A 15,227-nucleotide genomic window follows, 5' to 3' on the forward strand; every position below is an offset into this window, starting at 1 on the left:
TCCATCTTATTGGGACTCAAATAATAGAATTTCATGATTTTTTTCTAAACTTGACTCTTATATTTGATTTTAATGTTTGTATCCCCCAGGATATGTCCCCTTTGGGGGTATAAATTCACTAAAAACAGACCACTTGTTTATCAATGCTTGTAACAACATGGTTGTAATTCCTGAACACTTTGGAGTACAGGCCTATAACGTTGGTCTCTTTTTAAAGAAGACACATAGCAGATTATTGCTGAAGTGAAAGCATTTAAAAAAAAGAAAGTATAAAAAAGTTATAAAAGTTTAAGTTTACAATAAAGATAATGTAGTATACAACTTTTTTTTATTTTATATAAAATAAATATTTTATAAAATATGTTGCACTCTAAAATTGCTATAAAATCAAAGCCATATGTCTAACCAAGTTATGTTCCAAATTTGAAGTTGATATCACAAAAATAGTGGACAATAAAGATAATGTAGTATACAACTTTTTTTTATTTTATATAAAATAAATATTTTATAAAATATGTTGCACTCTAAAATTGCTATAAAATCAAAGCCATATGTCTAACCGATTTATGTTCCAAATTTGAAGTTGATATCACAAAAATTGTGGTTCCTGTGAGATTTTCTTTGGGCACTATACCAAAAATAACCACTGGGTTACACCCAAACCCTATTTAATTTTTCTAATGCAGTTTTCTGTCACAAATCAATAATTTTCTGTCACAATATGACTTCTATTACAAAACAGTCACCAAATATGGAATCATGACTGTTAGACCTTTCCAACGATACGTTTTGTCAAGATTACAAAAAGGTTTGATTTTCTAAAACACAAGCCACACAGTCACACAGTCTATATGTACACTGTAAAAAAAATGTACGGTAAAAAACCGGCAGCTGTGATTGCCAGAATTTTACCGTAAAAAATACGGTAGCAACATTTTAGGTTTTACGGTTTTAGCTTAAATTTACAGTTAAATACCGTAATTTCATTAACTGATATAATGTTAATATACCAACCTATTGAAGTACTGAAATAAAATATAAGCATTTAATTTATAAAATTTCAATGTAAACCTAATAAGCTAATGCTGAACAGCAGCTTTTTTAACCAGGTAAGTCTCCTCCAGCAGGTGTATGCTGTATATGTGAACTAGATCAACTTTTATCGCAGGGTGAGTGGATTTCCCACGACAGGCGGCCATGCAGTTTTAAATGCTGCCCGTGAGCTAAACAAAGAATGGAGAAACAAAGTCACCTCATCTAAATATTCACAACAAACACCCTTTCAACGTGAAACCAAGAAATGAGACCTACACTATCACTGCTTCTCTCCACAGCTTCTCAAATGTTTGTATCTCCCAGGATACATCGCCCCTTTTAGGGTTAAAATAATAAAAATAAAATCTAAAAAATCTAATAAAAATCTGTAATCAAACCATAATATTAATATGTGTGTAAATGTATGTGTCTGTGTATTAATAGTTTTAATAATTATTATAACAATATTAATAATATAATATTAAATAAAATACGAAAAGTACTTTAAAATCTGTACATGAATACTTTTTAATATTATTGTTATGATCATTAAAACATGTCTGTGTATGTGTGTTTTAATAATAATATTAATACTATTAATAATAAAATATTAAGATTATTATAATAATTTAAATTAGAATAATTACATTTTTTGATTATTTATTATTATTGTTGTTTTTATCTTTTTAGGAAAGTCTTCGAAACTACATCTGTCAAATCAGCTCTTGTGTAACAAATTGATTCTGGTATTTTTGTGCAACAAACATTCTGGATAATCTAGTATATCTATATGTTAACAGTCAACATTTAGTGTTCATAAATCATAATGACCCTAAAGCAACCCCATTATTAAGACCAGCTAGTCAGCTAGTCGTTCAGGTAACTCACCTGTCTTGTTGATGAGCCTGTTTACATTCTCTCTGTCTTTTTTCTTGTGTGCGTTGGTTGTGTATGAACAGACATTATCGCTGCCGTCCCTTTTCTCATGTGAATGTTCTCAGAAACATCTGATTTCATTTTGTGACCTGGTTTTTGTTTCACTGATTGAAGGACGTCATTGACACACACACACATGTTCCACACGTGTTCCCATGATCCGCTGATTCCTGTGCCGTGACATCACTGCACTGGTGCTCTCTCTCTGCAGGCGCTGTGCATTAACGTTCAGTCGAGCGATGTGTGCGAGACGCTGGCGCTGGTGTTCTGTGGCGCTGATGTGAGCTGCGACACCGGCGACCCCGAGCTGCCCTCCCCGATCGCTCTGGCCCAACACCACGGACAGAACCTGCAGCTGGAGCTCCTCATGCAGAACCGCAACACAGGTGTGTGCCTCGGAGAACGTTGCTATAACTACGTCAATATACTACGCTTACTGACGTTTGATCTTTTGACCTACAGAACTCCCGAGGTCAGAGGTGAAGGTTGCCATAGATAGGGTGCACTACATGGCCCCGCCCTCAGTCACACATAATGGATTTCTGTTTAAGACCGCCTCCATGGCTCGACCAATCACAGAGAAGAAGGGAAAAGAAGGTGAGCCAATAATTTTTCTGAAATGTTATGTGCAAAATGGTTTCAGAATAATTTAATCTGATTTGAGTCTGTCCGTCTGTGTCTGATAGAGTTCAGTCGGCGCTGGTGTGTGCTGAATGACGGGAATTTTAGCTACTATGAAAGTGACAAAAACGCTACACCGAACGGAGGATTGAAGATGAAGGAGATCGTCTGTCTGGCTGTCAGCCCTCCTGAGACTCATGGGTAATCTGGCCCACAGCATGTGTTTAAGGACTGTCACCTTTCTGACAGCCTGATAATATAAACGTCTCTTTCTTTAGGTACGATCACACGTTTGAGCTGTACTCGGACGCCGAGCGCTTGTATCTGTTCGGCACTGATAATCCAGAGACCATGCACGAGTGGGTCAAATCCATCGCAAAGGTGACGTCACACCTGTTCTGAACCGCTTGACAGGTTTTGTCTGGTTTGGACTGTGTCTCATTTTCATGTCGTCTGTCTGTGTTACAGTCGTTCATTCCCGCGGCTGCGGAGGATCTGTTACTGAAGGACTTCGAGCGCATCGGCCGGCTGCGTTATAAAGATAGACTGAACCGGGAGATGTCGAGACTGGGCTGGTTCTGTTTGGTGGGATCCAACCTGCACATCCGGCTGGAGGAGCACACCGCAGACGAGACCATCGACCTGCAGAAGCTGCTGGAGCTCTGTGAGTCACAAAATGCCACCAAAATCAACAAATTGATTGACAAATTGACAAAAATGCAACCGAAATAGAAAAAACGGCATCAAAATCAGCAAAAATTTCACCAAAATCAACCATGACACCAAAGCCAACAAAAATGCCACCAAAATCAGCAAAAATGTTACCAAAATCAACATATATAATACCAAAACAACAAAAATGACATCAAAATCAGCAAAAATAGCACCAAAACAACAAAATGACACGAAAAATACAACCAAAATCACCACCAAAACCAACAAAAATAGCATGAAAATCAGCAAAAATACCACCAAAACCATCAAAATGACACCAAAAATGCAACCAAAATAAAAAATGCAAAAAAAATAAATAAATACAACCAAAATCACCAAAAATACTACCAAAATCACCAACAAAAATAGCATGAAAATCAGCAAAAATACCACCAAAACCATCAAAATGACACCAAAAATGCAACCAAAATAAAAAATGCAAAAAAAATAAATAAATACAACCAAAATCACCAAAAATACTACCAAAATCACCAACAAAAATAGCATGAAAATCAGCAAAAATACCACCAAAACCATCAAAATGACACCAAAAATGCAACCAAAATAAAAAATGCAAAAAAAATAAATAAATACAACCAAAATCACCAAAAATACTACCAAAATCACCAACAAAAATAGCATGAAAATCAGCAAAAATACCACCAAAACCATCAAAATGACACCAAAAATGCAACCAAAATAAAAAATGCAAAAAAAATAAATAAATACCGCTTGACGGGTTTTATCGGGTTTGAACAGCGTCTCATTTTCACAACACCTCTCTGTGTTACAGTCGTTCATTCCTGCGGGTGCGGAGCATCTGTTACTGAAGGACTTCGAGCGCATCGGCCGGCTGCGTTATAAAGACAGACTGAACCGGGAGATGTCGAGACTGGGCTGGTTCTGTTTGGTGGGATCCAACCTGCACATCCGGCTGGAGGAGCACACCGCAGACGAGACCATCGACCTGCAGAAGCTGTTGGAGCTCTGTGAGTCACAAAATGCCACCAAAATCAACAAATTGATTGACAAATTGACAAAAATGCAACCGAAATAGAAAAAACGGCATCAAAATCAGCAAAAATTTCACCAAAATCAACCATGACACCAAAGCCAACAAAAATGCCACCAAAATCAGCAAAAATGTTACCAAAATCAACATATATAATACCAAAACAACAAAAATGACATCAAAATCAGCAAAAATAGCACCAAAACAACAAAATGACACGAAAAATACAACCAAAATCACCACCAAAACCAACAAAAATAGCATGAAAATCAGCAAAAAATATCACCAAAACAACAAAATAACACCAAAATCATCAAAAATTACACCAAAAAAAAAGCAGCCAAAATCAGCTAAAATGCTACCAAAACCAACAAAAATGGCACAAAAATCATCAAAAATATCACCAAAATGAGCAAAAATGCCCCTGCAGAATTAAATAAATTACGACGGTCACCGTTAAAGTGAAATGTGAAAATGAATGAAACATGTTGATTGTGGCATTTAGGGTTGCAAAGGGGTGGAGAATTTCCAGAAAATTTCTCTAAACTTTTCAAAAATGTCCAAAAACTCCAGGAAATTTTCTAACTTATTGCAACCCTAGTGGCATTACGTTTAGATCTGCTCACATTACACCAAAGATTCCTGTTTAGCTGTTGTTTTTTGCAGTGTTGAGCATCATAACCAATCACACGTTTCTGTTGAGTGCATGAATGTAGTGGCCAGTCAGAGCTGTATAAATTAGTCACTGGTGATTAAGAATTATTTGTCATAAAAAGACAACACTGATGCCATTCAATAAGGTATTTAATAAAAATTGCCTTTATGAATGTAAAAATGCTCCTGGAAATCAATTACAGCTGCCAGATATTGACCTTTAATGGAAAAGTTCATTATTGACCCTGATGTGAACTGAGCGTGTGTGTGTGTGTGCGCAGCGATCCAGCCGGAGAATGAGGTTCTGGTTCTGGTGGAGCGAGGCAGGTGAGCAGGTCGAGGTTAACCCGGTTAAGTCTCATATGTGTGTGACGGCGGGCGGAAGCTGACTAACAGGACGTCTCCTTGCAGGACGCTGTACATCGAGGGCGAGAGGAAGCTGGACTTCCTGGGCTGGGCGGCAGCCATCCAGAGGAATGCTGGGAGTTCTGGAGACACACTGAGTCAGCAGCAGCTGACGGAGGCCGACATTCCCGTGATCGTGGAGCGCTGCATTCATTTCACCACTCAATACGGTACTCAACTCTATTCTGCTGTACTCTATTCAGCTCTTTCTGACACAATTCTGTTCAACTTGATTCAGCTGTTCTGCTTTATTCTAATCTTCTCAACTCTACTTTGTTCAACCCCATGCAAATCTGGTTGTGCAACTCTATTTTACACTCTTTAATTCTGCTTTATTGAACTCTTTCTGACCCAATTCTGTTCTTTTCTACTTGATTCAGCTGTTCTGATTTTTTCTAATCTCTTCAAATCTACTTTCAAATTTGTTCGGTTGTTCTGCTCTATTCAAATCTATTCTACACTTTAATTCCGCTTTTCTCTATTTGACTCTTTCTGACCCAATTCAGTTCTTTTCTACTTTGTTCTTCATACTTCATTCTTCTTTGTCCGTCTCCATTTAAATCTGTTTAGTTGTTCTGCTCCATTCAACTCTATTCTACACTTTAATTCCGCTTTTCTCTATTTAACTCTTTCTGACCCAATTCAGTTCTTTTCTACTTTGTTCTTCATACTTCATTCTTCTTTGTCCGTCTCCATTTAAATCTGTTTAGTTGTTCTGCTCCATTCAACTCTATTCTACACTTTAATTCCGCTTTTCTCTATTTAACTCTTTCTGACCCAATTCAGTTCTTTTCTACTTTGTTCTTCATACTTCATTCTTCTTTGTCCGTCTCCATTTAAATCTGTTTAGTTGTTCTGCTCCATTCAACTCTATTCTACACTTTAATTCCGCTTTTCTCTATTTAACTCTTTCTGACCCAATTCAGTTCTTTTCTACTTTGTTCTTCATACTTCATTCTTCTTTGTCCGTCTCCATTTAAATCTGTTTAGTTGTTCTGCTCCATTCAACTCTATTCTACACTTTAATTCCGCTTTTCTCTATTTAACTCTTTCTGACCCAATTCAGTTCTTTTCTACTTTGTTCTTCATACTTCATTCTTCTTTGTTCGTCTCCATTTAAATCTGTTTAGTTGTTCTGCTCCATTCAGCTCTATTCTACACTTTAATTCTGCTTTACTCCATTTACTCTTTCTGACCAAGTTCAGTTCTTTTCTACTTGATTCAGCTTTGTTCTACTCCATTCTAAACTTCTCGACTCACCTTGTTTTTAATTCACTTCTGTTCAGTTGTTCTGCTTTGTTCAACTCTATTCTATTTCATATTCAACCTCACTGAATTCTATCCTACTCTTATTCTCTGTTTTTTTTTTATGAAAGAAACTTCAATCAAGTCTTTCTTTCTGTCCAAAGAATCGGGGGCAAATTAATCCAATTTGATTTAAATGAAATTGTTTCTGAGAAACTCATGTAAATGTTTGACTGCAGACAGAGATTGAAATAACACACACACACACGCACACGCACACGCACACATATCACAAAAACATCACTTAAACAACAGATTCCTCTTGTGTCTCAGTGATGATGTGATCTTTATCTTACGAACTAGTATTAAACAGTGAGCTCACCTAATGAGATTTAATGAGCTCCTAGATGTACACGTAACATATTAACAGATGATGACATGAAACCATGACAGTAAATGTGTCCCTGCAGACATCAGCTGCTGAGCCCTCTCTGATTCAATTTCATGATTCGTTTGGACTGATTTTGCCAAGCGTTTGTGAATCGGGACGGTCAGACAGAACTTTGTTCAGGAGGGAAAGCATTGAAGTATCACATGATAGAAACATTAACAACAAAAAGCTTGACACACTAATGGACTTGAAAGCAGTGATAAACTGAAATACTAACCAGAAAACTCAAGCCGAATCACCATTATTTGTGTAGCTTTACAGAAAGGTTTATAGAAATACTTTTTGTCCATAATGTCTTTAAAGTCCCTATTGAACAGGTTAAATATATTAAAATGAAACTTTAAAAAAAAATTTATATTTATAGTTCTATTAATATTATGTTGTTTAGGGGTCCATTAAGCATCATAAGTGTGTGTTGCTGCGTGTAATTGATGTTGTGTGTGTGTGTCCTGCAGGTTTGACCTCAGAGGGAATCTACCGTAAGAGTGGTGTGAACAGTAAGGTCGCCGCCCTGCTGGAGGAGTTCAGACGCGACGCCAGGTGCGTTTGGCTGAAGGAAGGTGAACATCAGGTGGATGACGTCTCCAACGTCCTCAAGCGCTTCTTCAGAGGCATCGAGGAGGGATTGTTTGGCCTGGAGGCGCACAGCTGGCTCAGCGCTACAGGTTTAGACCACTGGAATATTATGAAATTATATATTATTATTATTGTTACGGCACGACGCTACAGCTAAAATGTTAACTAATAGATATCACCATACTTTCCCAAGTCGATTAATTATAGTATATTAAGACAATAGTTTTTTATTACAAGTTTCTGAAATGTTATGTTTAAATATGCATTATCTAATTAAATATGCACTCATTTGCATACATTTTCAGAACAGAAATCTGAACATTGGTTCAAAATTCTTGTCTGATTTTGTTGGCATATTAGAGTTAAAGGTTTTTATAGAGGGGATTTTAGATTTCTCTTTTTATCACTGCATAATACTGTCAACAGACTGAAAACAAACACAATTTTACCATGTTTTAGGAATAAAATGCTGTATAAATCAGTGTGAATGATATATGAACAAACCCTTCAGTAAAATCCTTCAGAATATAGATATGAATAAAACCCTAAGTTTTGGTGCATGTAAGTGCTGTAGAAGTGCAGAAATAAACTCCAGATATAAACATGTACTGTTATTGAAATCTACAGACGCAAATGGATAAAGTACAATTAAATAAACCCTTAAATGTCTATTTTTTATTTTTTTCACTAGTCTGAAAGAAGACAAGTGAAGTGAAATAATCCAAATGTCATATTGTGTGTGTGTGTATGTGTGTGCGCGTTTTTGTGACAAATGAGGACATAAATTTGTATAATGACAAAGGTATGACAGGTATTACAAGGAGAAGGTGACTTTTTCCCCGAGTCAATCAGGCGACACTACGAGCGCTAGTTAATCATTTATACTGGTGAGACAAGCACTCTTCCTCTTTCTCATAGAGCACTTCCTCATAGCTCTCCTTTCAGAGAAGTGTTGAAAGTCTCTCTCAGACCTTCTGATGTGTGTGCGTTTGCAGCGTCCAGCGGTTTGCGGATCTCAATCAGATGAATCTTCACAATCTGGCCATCGTGTTCGGTCCGACTCTCTTCCAGGCGGACGGGAAGGACTACAGCGCCGGCCGAGTCATCGAGGATCTCATCCAACACTACGTCACTATATTCGATGTATGTTTGCATGTGTTCAGAAAAATGTTTCCTGCGATTTTATTTTCCTAGGACATTTTAAAGTGAAGTTATAGGAAGTGCACATATCTGAAGAGTCTGGACTTTGTGTAGAGTTGATAAAACGGTTCATTATACATTCAGCACCAGATACATGCAGTCACTAGCGCCATCTGTTGGTGAGATGAGAGTAAGAACTGCAGTGGCAGCACTGTGTTTATGTTGCAGGTGAACGAGCAGCAGCTGAAGAAGCAGTTAGATGAGATCACATACATCATAAAGCTCAGAGACAACCTCGCGCCTAAAGCTGGAACGGTAAGAGTGTGCAGTAGAAACTCGCCAATAATCATTATGGATTTATAAAATGTGACCCTGGACCACAAAAAAAGGGTCAATTTTTCAAAATTGAGATTTTTGTATCATCCAAAAGCTGAATAAATAAGCTTTCCATTGATGTATGTATTTGAAAATCTGGAATCTGAGGGTGCAAAAAAAATCAAAATATTGAGAAAATCGCGTTTAAAGTTGTCCAAATGAAGTTCTTAGCAATGCATAGTACTAATCAAAAATTAAGTTTTGATATATTTACAGTAGGAGATTTACAAAATATGTTCATAGAACATGATCTTTACTTAATATCCTAATGATTTTTGGCATAAAAGAAACATGTCCATATAGCATCACCCACAACACCCTAGCAACCATATAGCATCACCCACAACACCCTAGCAACACACTGAAACACTCAGAACTCTATGCATATGTATAGCAGCACTCTGGTGACACTCGCAGGAAGCACTGCTCATTTCAGTTAGAAAATATTTAATAGTTATTCGTTTAGTTTTTATTGTAATTATTTATTAGAGGCTTTGTTATTTGTGGCTCATGTGTGTGTGTGTGTGTGTGTGTTTAGGGCAGTGGTGATTTTATCTGTACAGTTTACTTGGAGGAGAAGAAGGAAACAGCTGAACAGCATGTGAAGGTGCGTTTGACCTTTGAACCTGAAGGTCAATTGTAAAAAAAAAATCTGAACAACATCAAGGACCCACTTACATATGAAATCAATGATAAGTGTTAAAAAATGCTTTTAGTAGAGGAGATAAGTCCTGCTTTACATTTGCAAGGATACAACTGATCATTGTATCATTGCACAAATACGTTAGTCAGTGTTTTTCAATAAACGTTCACGTTCAACCTCCAGATTCCCGCCACGATGACGGCAGCAGAACTGACCTTTGAGATTCTGGACAGACGGAAAATCAGCGTTAAGGAGAAAGACTACTGGTGCTGCTTTGAGGTGAACGAGAAAGAGGAAATGGGTGAGTCACAGAACACCGGTTACCCGTCATACACACGTTACAGTAACAGTGGCTCACAGGTGTGTGTGTGTGTGTGTGTGTCAGAGCGGCCGCTGCACTATCAGGAGAAAGTGCTGCCCATCTTTCACTCTCTGGGCACTGACAGTCACCTGCTGGTCAAGAAGCACTTCTCCATGGAGACCATGCTGGTCTATCTGGGTAAGAGACTGAGCTTTAGTTTGGACACACATGTGTGTGGATAAATAAAAATGTTTTCATGCTACTAAATGTAAGCGGGTTAATCTATAACAGTGCTTCTCAACCATTTGACTCCAAGACCCACCATTGCCTACAACAATATTCAAAGGCTAATATCTGCTGCAATGACAATTTTTTTAGTAGTTTTGATCTATAGACTGATAGTTTCTGTGCATTTAAATTTCTGCAGGGGTTTTAAGAGCTAAATGTTTTCCAGGGTTCCTGCACTTTTAAGCCAGTCAATTTGTAAGACTTTTCTAATTATTCGTGATTTACTGGGTTAAGGATCAGGATTTTTTTAAATATTCATTACCTACAATTTCTGCCTGATAGAATATTTTAGAGCTTGGCATAACTACAATAATCTATATTCGTTATAAAAATGACCTTGGTGTTTGATTAATTTGGGATAGTGTATATGACTTTCTTCTTTCAGATGAATACAATCAGTTATATTTAAAAATGTCCTGGCTCTTCCAAGCTTTATAATGGCAGTGAATGGGTGATGTTCAATAGTCCAATAGAAGTTCTAGTAATCACACTTTTTTTTTAAATTATTACTTTGTAATAATCTATATATTTAGGTTTTTCAAAGTTGTGGTAATCCTGTTTTTGTCAAAGACAAAGTGCAATATTGACAAATAATATCTCGATATTTTCTGGGATTTTATCGATAACGATAATTAGATGATATTTTGCTGATTGTGTTATTGTGCTGATATCTTAAGGACTGCCGTGGACCGCTGACTCCTACATTTTTTGATATTCTTCATATTCTGTGTGCTGGTCAGTTCACACTGATAGAAATGAATCTTTCCCAATAAATTTAAATTGATTTTATTGGCATTTTTACCTTTATAAGCCATTTTTCTAAAGTGTGCATTATCTTTTGAGTCACTTACATTTAACCAGTGAATTAGAATAATTCCCAATAATTCCAAGCAAATGAAATCAGTATCAATAAAATTAATCTTTGCAATGCAGAGGAAACACAGAAGCTGCGTCTGAAGAGGCATTTAGATGTGTTTACACACTACTGTTTAGTGCAGAACATGAATGCATTTAACCTGCAATTACAAATGCATAAATAATGTTTTGATATATTAAACATAAAATGTTGAATACTGTTATTTGAAATTATTTAAATAATAAAAAGAAACCTTAAATGTGAAATGAAAACTGCCAGCAGGTGGCAGCAAGTCACTGTTAATAAGTGAGTCACTGCGATTGAACCGAATCATTTAAACGGTTGATTCATTCAGGAACGAAATGCCGTCATGTTGCTCAGAGACGCAAAACAGTGCTGTGACTGTGTTTGGAATTATTTTTGTTGGCGAAATAGCGCAAAAACAGGCAATGTGGTGTCTTTATTATTGAACTGTTGTAAAAAAATCAGTATTATATTTGTAATCAAAATGGTAAATATTAAAGTTTTTCTCCAAAAATTACCATTTTTTATTGTTTTTTTACAACAGTTCAATAAACAAGAAGTTAACTAATAGACTTATGTTTTAGACACCATATTGCCTGTTTTTGCGCTATGAAAAAAAATAACACTCTTTGTGTGATATTAACTATATGAAATGATATAAATACATGCATTTTCTGCCCCCATGTCTTGAATTTTGTGATCATTCTAAATGTTTTTTAATAGACTGAATCGGTGAAAGAACGCACTCTAAATGCGTCTAGACTTCACGTAATGTATGCGTTCGCTCTGTAGGTGTGTTTTGAACGGTTTTTGCAAAATACTAGATAATGTCAAATCGCACATCGTTAAAACAACAATTACGATATTATCGCAGATGATATATATCGCACACCCCTACTATGATGGTGAATAAAAAAAAATAAATAGAAAAATGTTTTAGCTCATTTAATGCTTGCTTTGTTTTATTTTCAATCGTTAAGTCATCTTGAGGCCCTTGGAAGTTTATTGAAGCCCCTAGTGGACCTTGGACACCTGGTTGAGAATATAATACACTATAATAATTAATAGATTAACTTTATTTAAAAGTGGTAGAATTCTACATGTGCTCATGTAGATCAGGTAATGTGTGCAGTGTGTTCATTATAATCTCTATGTGAGAATATTTAATGATTCTGTGTGTGTGTGTGTGTGTGTGTGTGTGTGTGTGTGTGTGGTACAGCCAGTAAAGTGGAGGTGTCCAAACACGGTATGATGAAGTTCAGAGAGGAGAGGATTTGAGAATATGTAATGATGTTTGTGTGTGTTTGGTACAGCCAGTAAAGTGGAGGTGTCCAAACACGGTATGATGAAGTTCAGAGAGGAGAGGAGTCTTCTGGGTTTGAGCACCGGGAGCTTCAATGACCGATACTTCATCCTAACCAGCACCTCACTCAGACTCTATAAAGAAGTCCGGGTAAGAGTGTGTGTGTGTGTGTGTGTGTGTGTGTGTTCATTTAATCATTTCATTTGGATCCCTGAAGGCCACTTTAAACCTTCACTAAAATTATTTGCACCAAAAACGTGGTCATTCTCCAGCATCTCTGATCCTCAGAATGTGATTGACCTCTGCCTGACCTCTGCACATGTGACGTGAGTAATAGTTCAGCTGGACACTGATGTCAGTGATGTGACGTCACACATGTAAAACATCAGCTGTTAATTGGAATTCTGCAATATTCTGATTAGTGCTGTTTCAATCTGATTCAGTTTCTGGACATTATTCAGAAAATCCATATCAGCAGACTTACAAAAATCAAGTACACAGGAATATTCTGATGCCTGCACGCATATAAACATCATCATCAAAATATGGCTGCAATCCGGATATAGACCTTAAACTGAATTTGCTGTGCATGTAAACATAGTCAGTGTGTGACAGTATTATTTTAGTATCACTGACATATTGTTATTATTAAATGTAATGGAATAAATGCATATATTACAAACTATATGAGGTGAACCCAGTACTAAATCAAGGAGTTAATTATTGTTAGCATTTTGAAAGAAGATATGACCTGGTCACACATGTTGAATTGGGCACGCAAGTCTCAAATTTCTATTTATTGAAAGAGGAAGTGAAACTATTTTGTGATTTATGTAAATTTTGGAAAAAATAATTGTATTAAAAAAAGTAATGTGTAAAATATAGAAAGACCCCAGTTTTAAATGATATGGACAGCATTTTTATTCAGAAAACATGTTGATGGACATTTTTTAAAAAGGTTTCTCCTGGAATAAGAATTTAGATTTTTTTGTCAAACATTAAATTGAAAGTGTATATATGTATATTTTTGTATGTTGATTATTTTTAAGAAAAAATGTTAAATTATTGTAAACATAGTGTTGAAATGATATTGTAATCATAATACTGTTGATTTTGCCACGAACATAGCCATTGCTGCTGATATGGCATCAAACAATAAATACATAAATACTATAATAGTATTAGAAAATAGTTTTTAATTTAAATGTTTGGTTTTCATTTTGATTTTAAAGTTTTAGTAATTTTATATTTATTTATAACTATATAGTTTTATATTATTTTAAGGTAAAGTTAAATGAAAATAAGAAATGTTGCCTTGCCTACTATCTGAAATAAAATGAAGTTTTTGTGTATTTTATTTGTTTGTAATGCTTATTTTATTTATGGTTTGAGTTAATGATTATAATCCTAGTGTGTAAGAGCAAACGAGTGATTGATGTTTTGCTTTGAAACTCTCATACACAGAATCTGCAAAAGCTGCAAAGCCCAGAGCTGCAGTGTGTGAGTACAGATAGTGTGTGTGAGAGCGGTTCCTTCAGCGTTTGGTCGTCTGTGGTCATTAATTCACTTTGTGGAAACAGTAGAAGTGTGTGTGTAGAGATTTAGTGTCCACTGCTCTCTCTTGCTCTGGTTTAATGGGTTCTCAGGTGGTGGTTTTCCTGTAGTTTTGGGCTCTAGATGGAGTGAGCGTGTGTGTTTCAGTTGGTTTATCTCTCTCTTTCTCTCTCTGTTTCTGTAGAGTAATCGTCCCGAGAGAGAGTGGCCCGTCAAGTGTCTGAAAGTCTATCACGGCATGAAAAAGAAGCTCCGTCCACCGACATGGTGAGACTAAATCTTGAACTGAATCTGTTCTAAACCCTAGTGAGCTTTCTAACTAGACAGCATGTTAAGGTGCTCATGACATCATCTAGGGTTTTGTTTCATGCATTAACATGATTTTCTCCAAAGCTGCTTTTGAAACTCATAATAGTGCAAATGTTCAGCGTAAGCGGATGTGCTGTGATTTCTGACCAGCAGGTGTCAGTGTGAGTCAGGACAGAATCAGAGGCGCTCCGATTCAGTGCTGTTTAACCAGTGCTGTGAAGCCTGACATATGAAATAGTCCAAGAAATCTAATGTTTTGAAATGGAACAGTTTAAGAAAATCTAAAAAAAAAAAAAAATTGCATATGTGTTTTTTGTTGAGTATCATATTTGATCCATCAGGCGTTTATGACTCATACAGTCTGATACAGTGGGAATATAGAGAAAAAACAGCGCAGTTTTATTCAGAGACTTATTCAAATTACATCGAGACAAGCTGCTTCATAAGAGATGTCAGTGTAGTGAACGATCAGGTCAGATTCATTTACAGCATCTCAGCCAATCAGACCAAAAACTCCCATCTGGCTCTTTGTGTCATCAGCTGCATTTGAGCTCTACACACTCCAGATTCAGAGTTTCTCCTCATTTAAGAACATCTAGACATGATCATCTGTGGAAATCAAGTGGTGTTTAACCCTTTAATCTCTCTGTCTGTCTGTAGTTGGGGTCTCACAGTCGTCTATGAAAGTGAGAAACAGGAAAAGCAGGAGAGACAGCAGTGGTGAGAACACACGCGCACACACACACACACACACACACACACACACACACACACGCTCGCTCGCT

General features: G+C 36.5%; 1 protein-coding gene across 1 annotated transcript in view; it reads left to right on the forward strand.

The window, feature by feature from the left end:
- Nucleotides 1-15,227, forward strand: part of LOC107685017 (arf-GAP with Rho-GAP domain, ANK repeat and PH domain-containing protein 1-like) — a 31,517-nt gene that overhangs the window by 16,016 nt on the left and 274 nt on the right. The window contains exons 8-25 of the mRNA XM_016481437.1: nucleotides 2,183-2,357; nucleotides 2,434-2,568; nucleotides 2,658-2,793; nucleotides 2,871-2,973; nucleotides 3,061-3,323; nucleotides 4,066-4,295; nucleotides 5,254-5,299; nucleotides 5,384-5,547; nucleotides 7,529-7,788; nucleotides 8,484-8,536; nucleotides 8,645-8,792; nucleotides 9,018-9,104; nucleotides 9,703-9,771; nucleotides 9,991-10,108; nucleotides 10,193-10,306; nucleotides 12,590-12,729; nucleotides 14,318-14,400; nucleotides 15,103-15,162. Coding sequence (XP_016336923.1) covers nucleotides 2,183-2,357; nucleotides 2,434-2,568; nucleotides 2,658-2,793; nucleotides 2,871-2,973; nucleotides 3,061-3,323; nucleotides 4,066-4,295; nucleotides 5,254-5,299; nucleotides 5,384-5,547; nucleotides 7,529-7,788; nucleotides 8,484-8,536; nucleotides 8,645-8,792; nucleotides 9,018-9,104; nucleotides 9,703-9,771; nucleotides 9,991-10,108; nucleotides 10,193-10,306; nucleotides 12,590-12,729; nucleotides 14,318-14,400; nucleotides 15,103-15,162 — 2,384 coding nt within the window. The remainder of the gene's footprint in view (nucleotides 1-2,182; nucleotides 2,358-2,433; nucleotides 2,569-2,657; nucleotides 2,794-2,870; nucleotides 2,974-3,060; nucleotides 3,324-4,065; nucleotides 4,296-5,253; nucleotides 5,300-5,383; nucleotides 5,548-7,528; nucleotides 7,789-8,483; nucleotides 8,537-8,644; nucleotides 8,793-9,017; nucleotides 9,105-9,702; nucleotides 9,772-9,990; nucleotides 10,109-10,192; nucleotides 10,307-12,589; nucleotides 12,730-14,317; nucleotides 14,401-15,102; nucleotides 15,163-15,227) is intronic.

The sequence above is a fragment of the Sinocyclocheilus anshuiensis genome, unplaced genomic scaffold (assembly GCF_001515605.1).
Source record: "Sinocyclocheilus anshuiensis isolate Anshui unplaced genomic scaffold, SAMN03320099.WGS_v1.1 scaffold341, whole genome shotgun sequence".
Taxonomy (NCBI): domain Eukaryota; kingdom Metazoa; phylum Chordata; class Actinopteri; order Cypriniformes; family Cyprinidae; genus Sinocyclocheilus; species Sinocyclocheilus anshuiensis.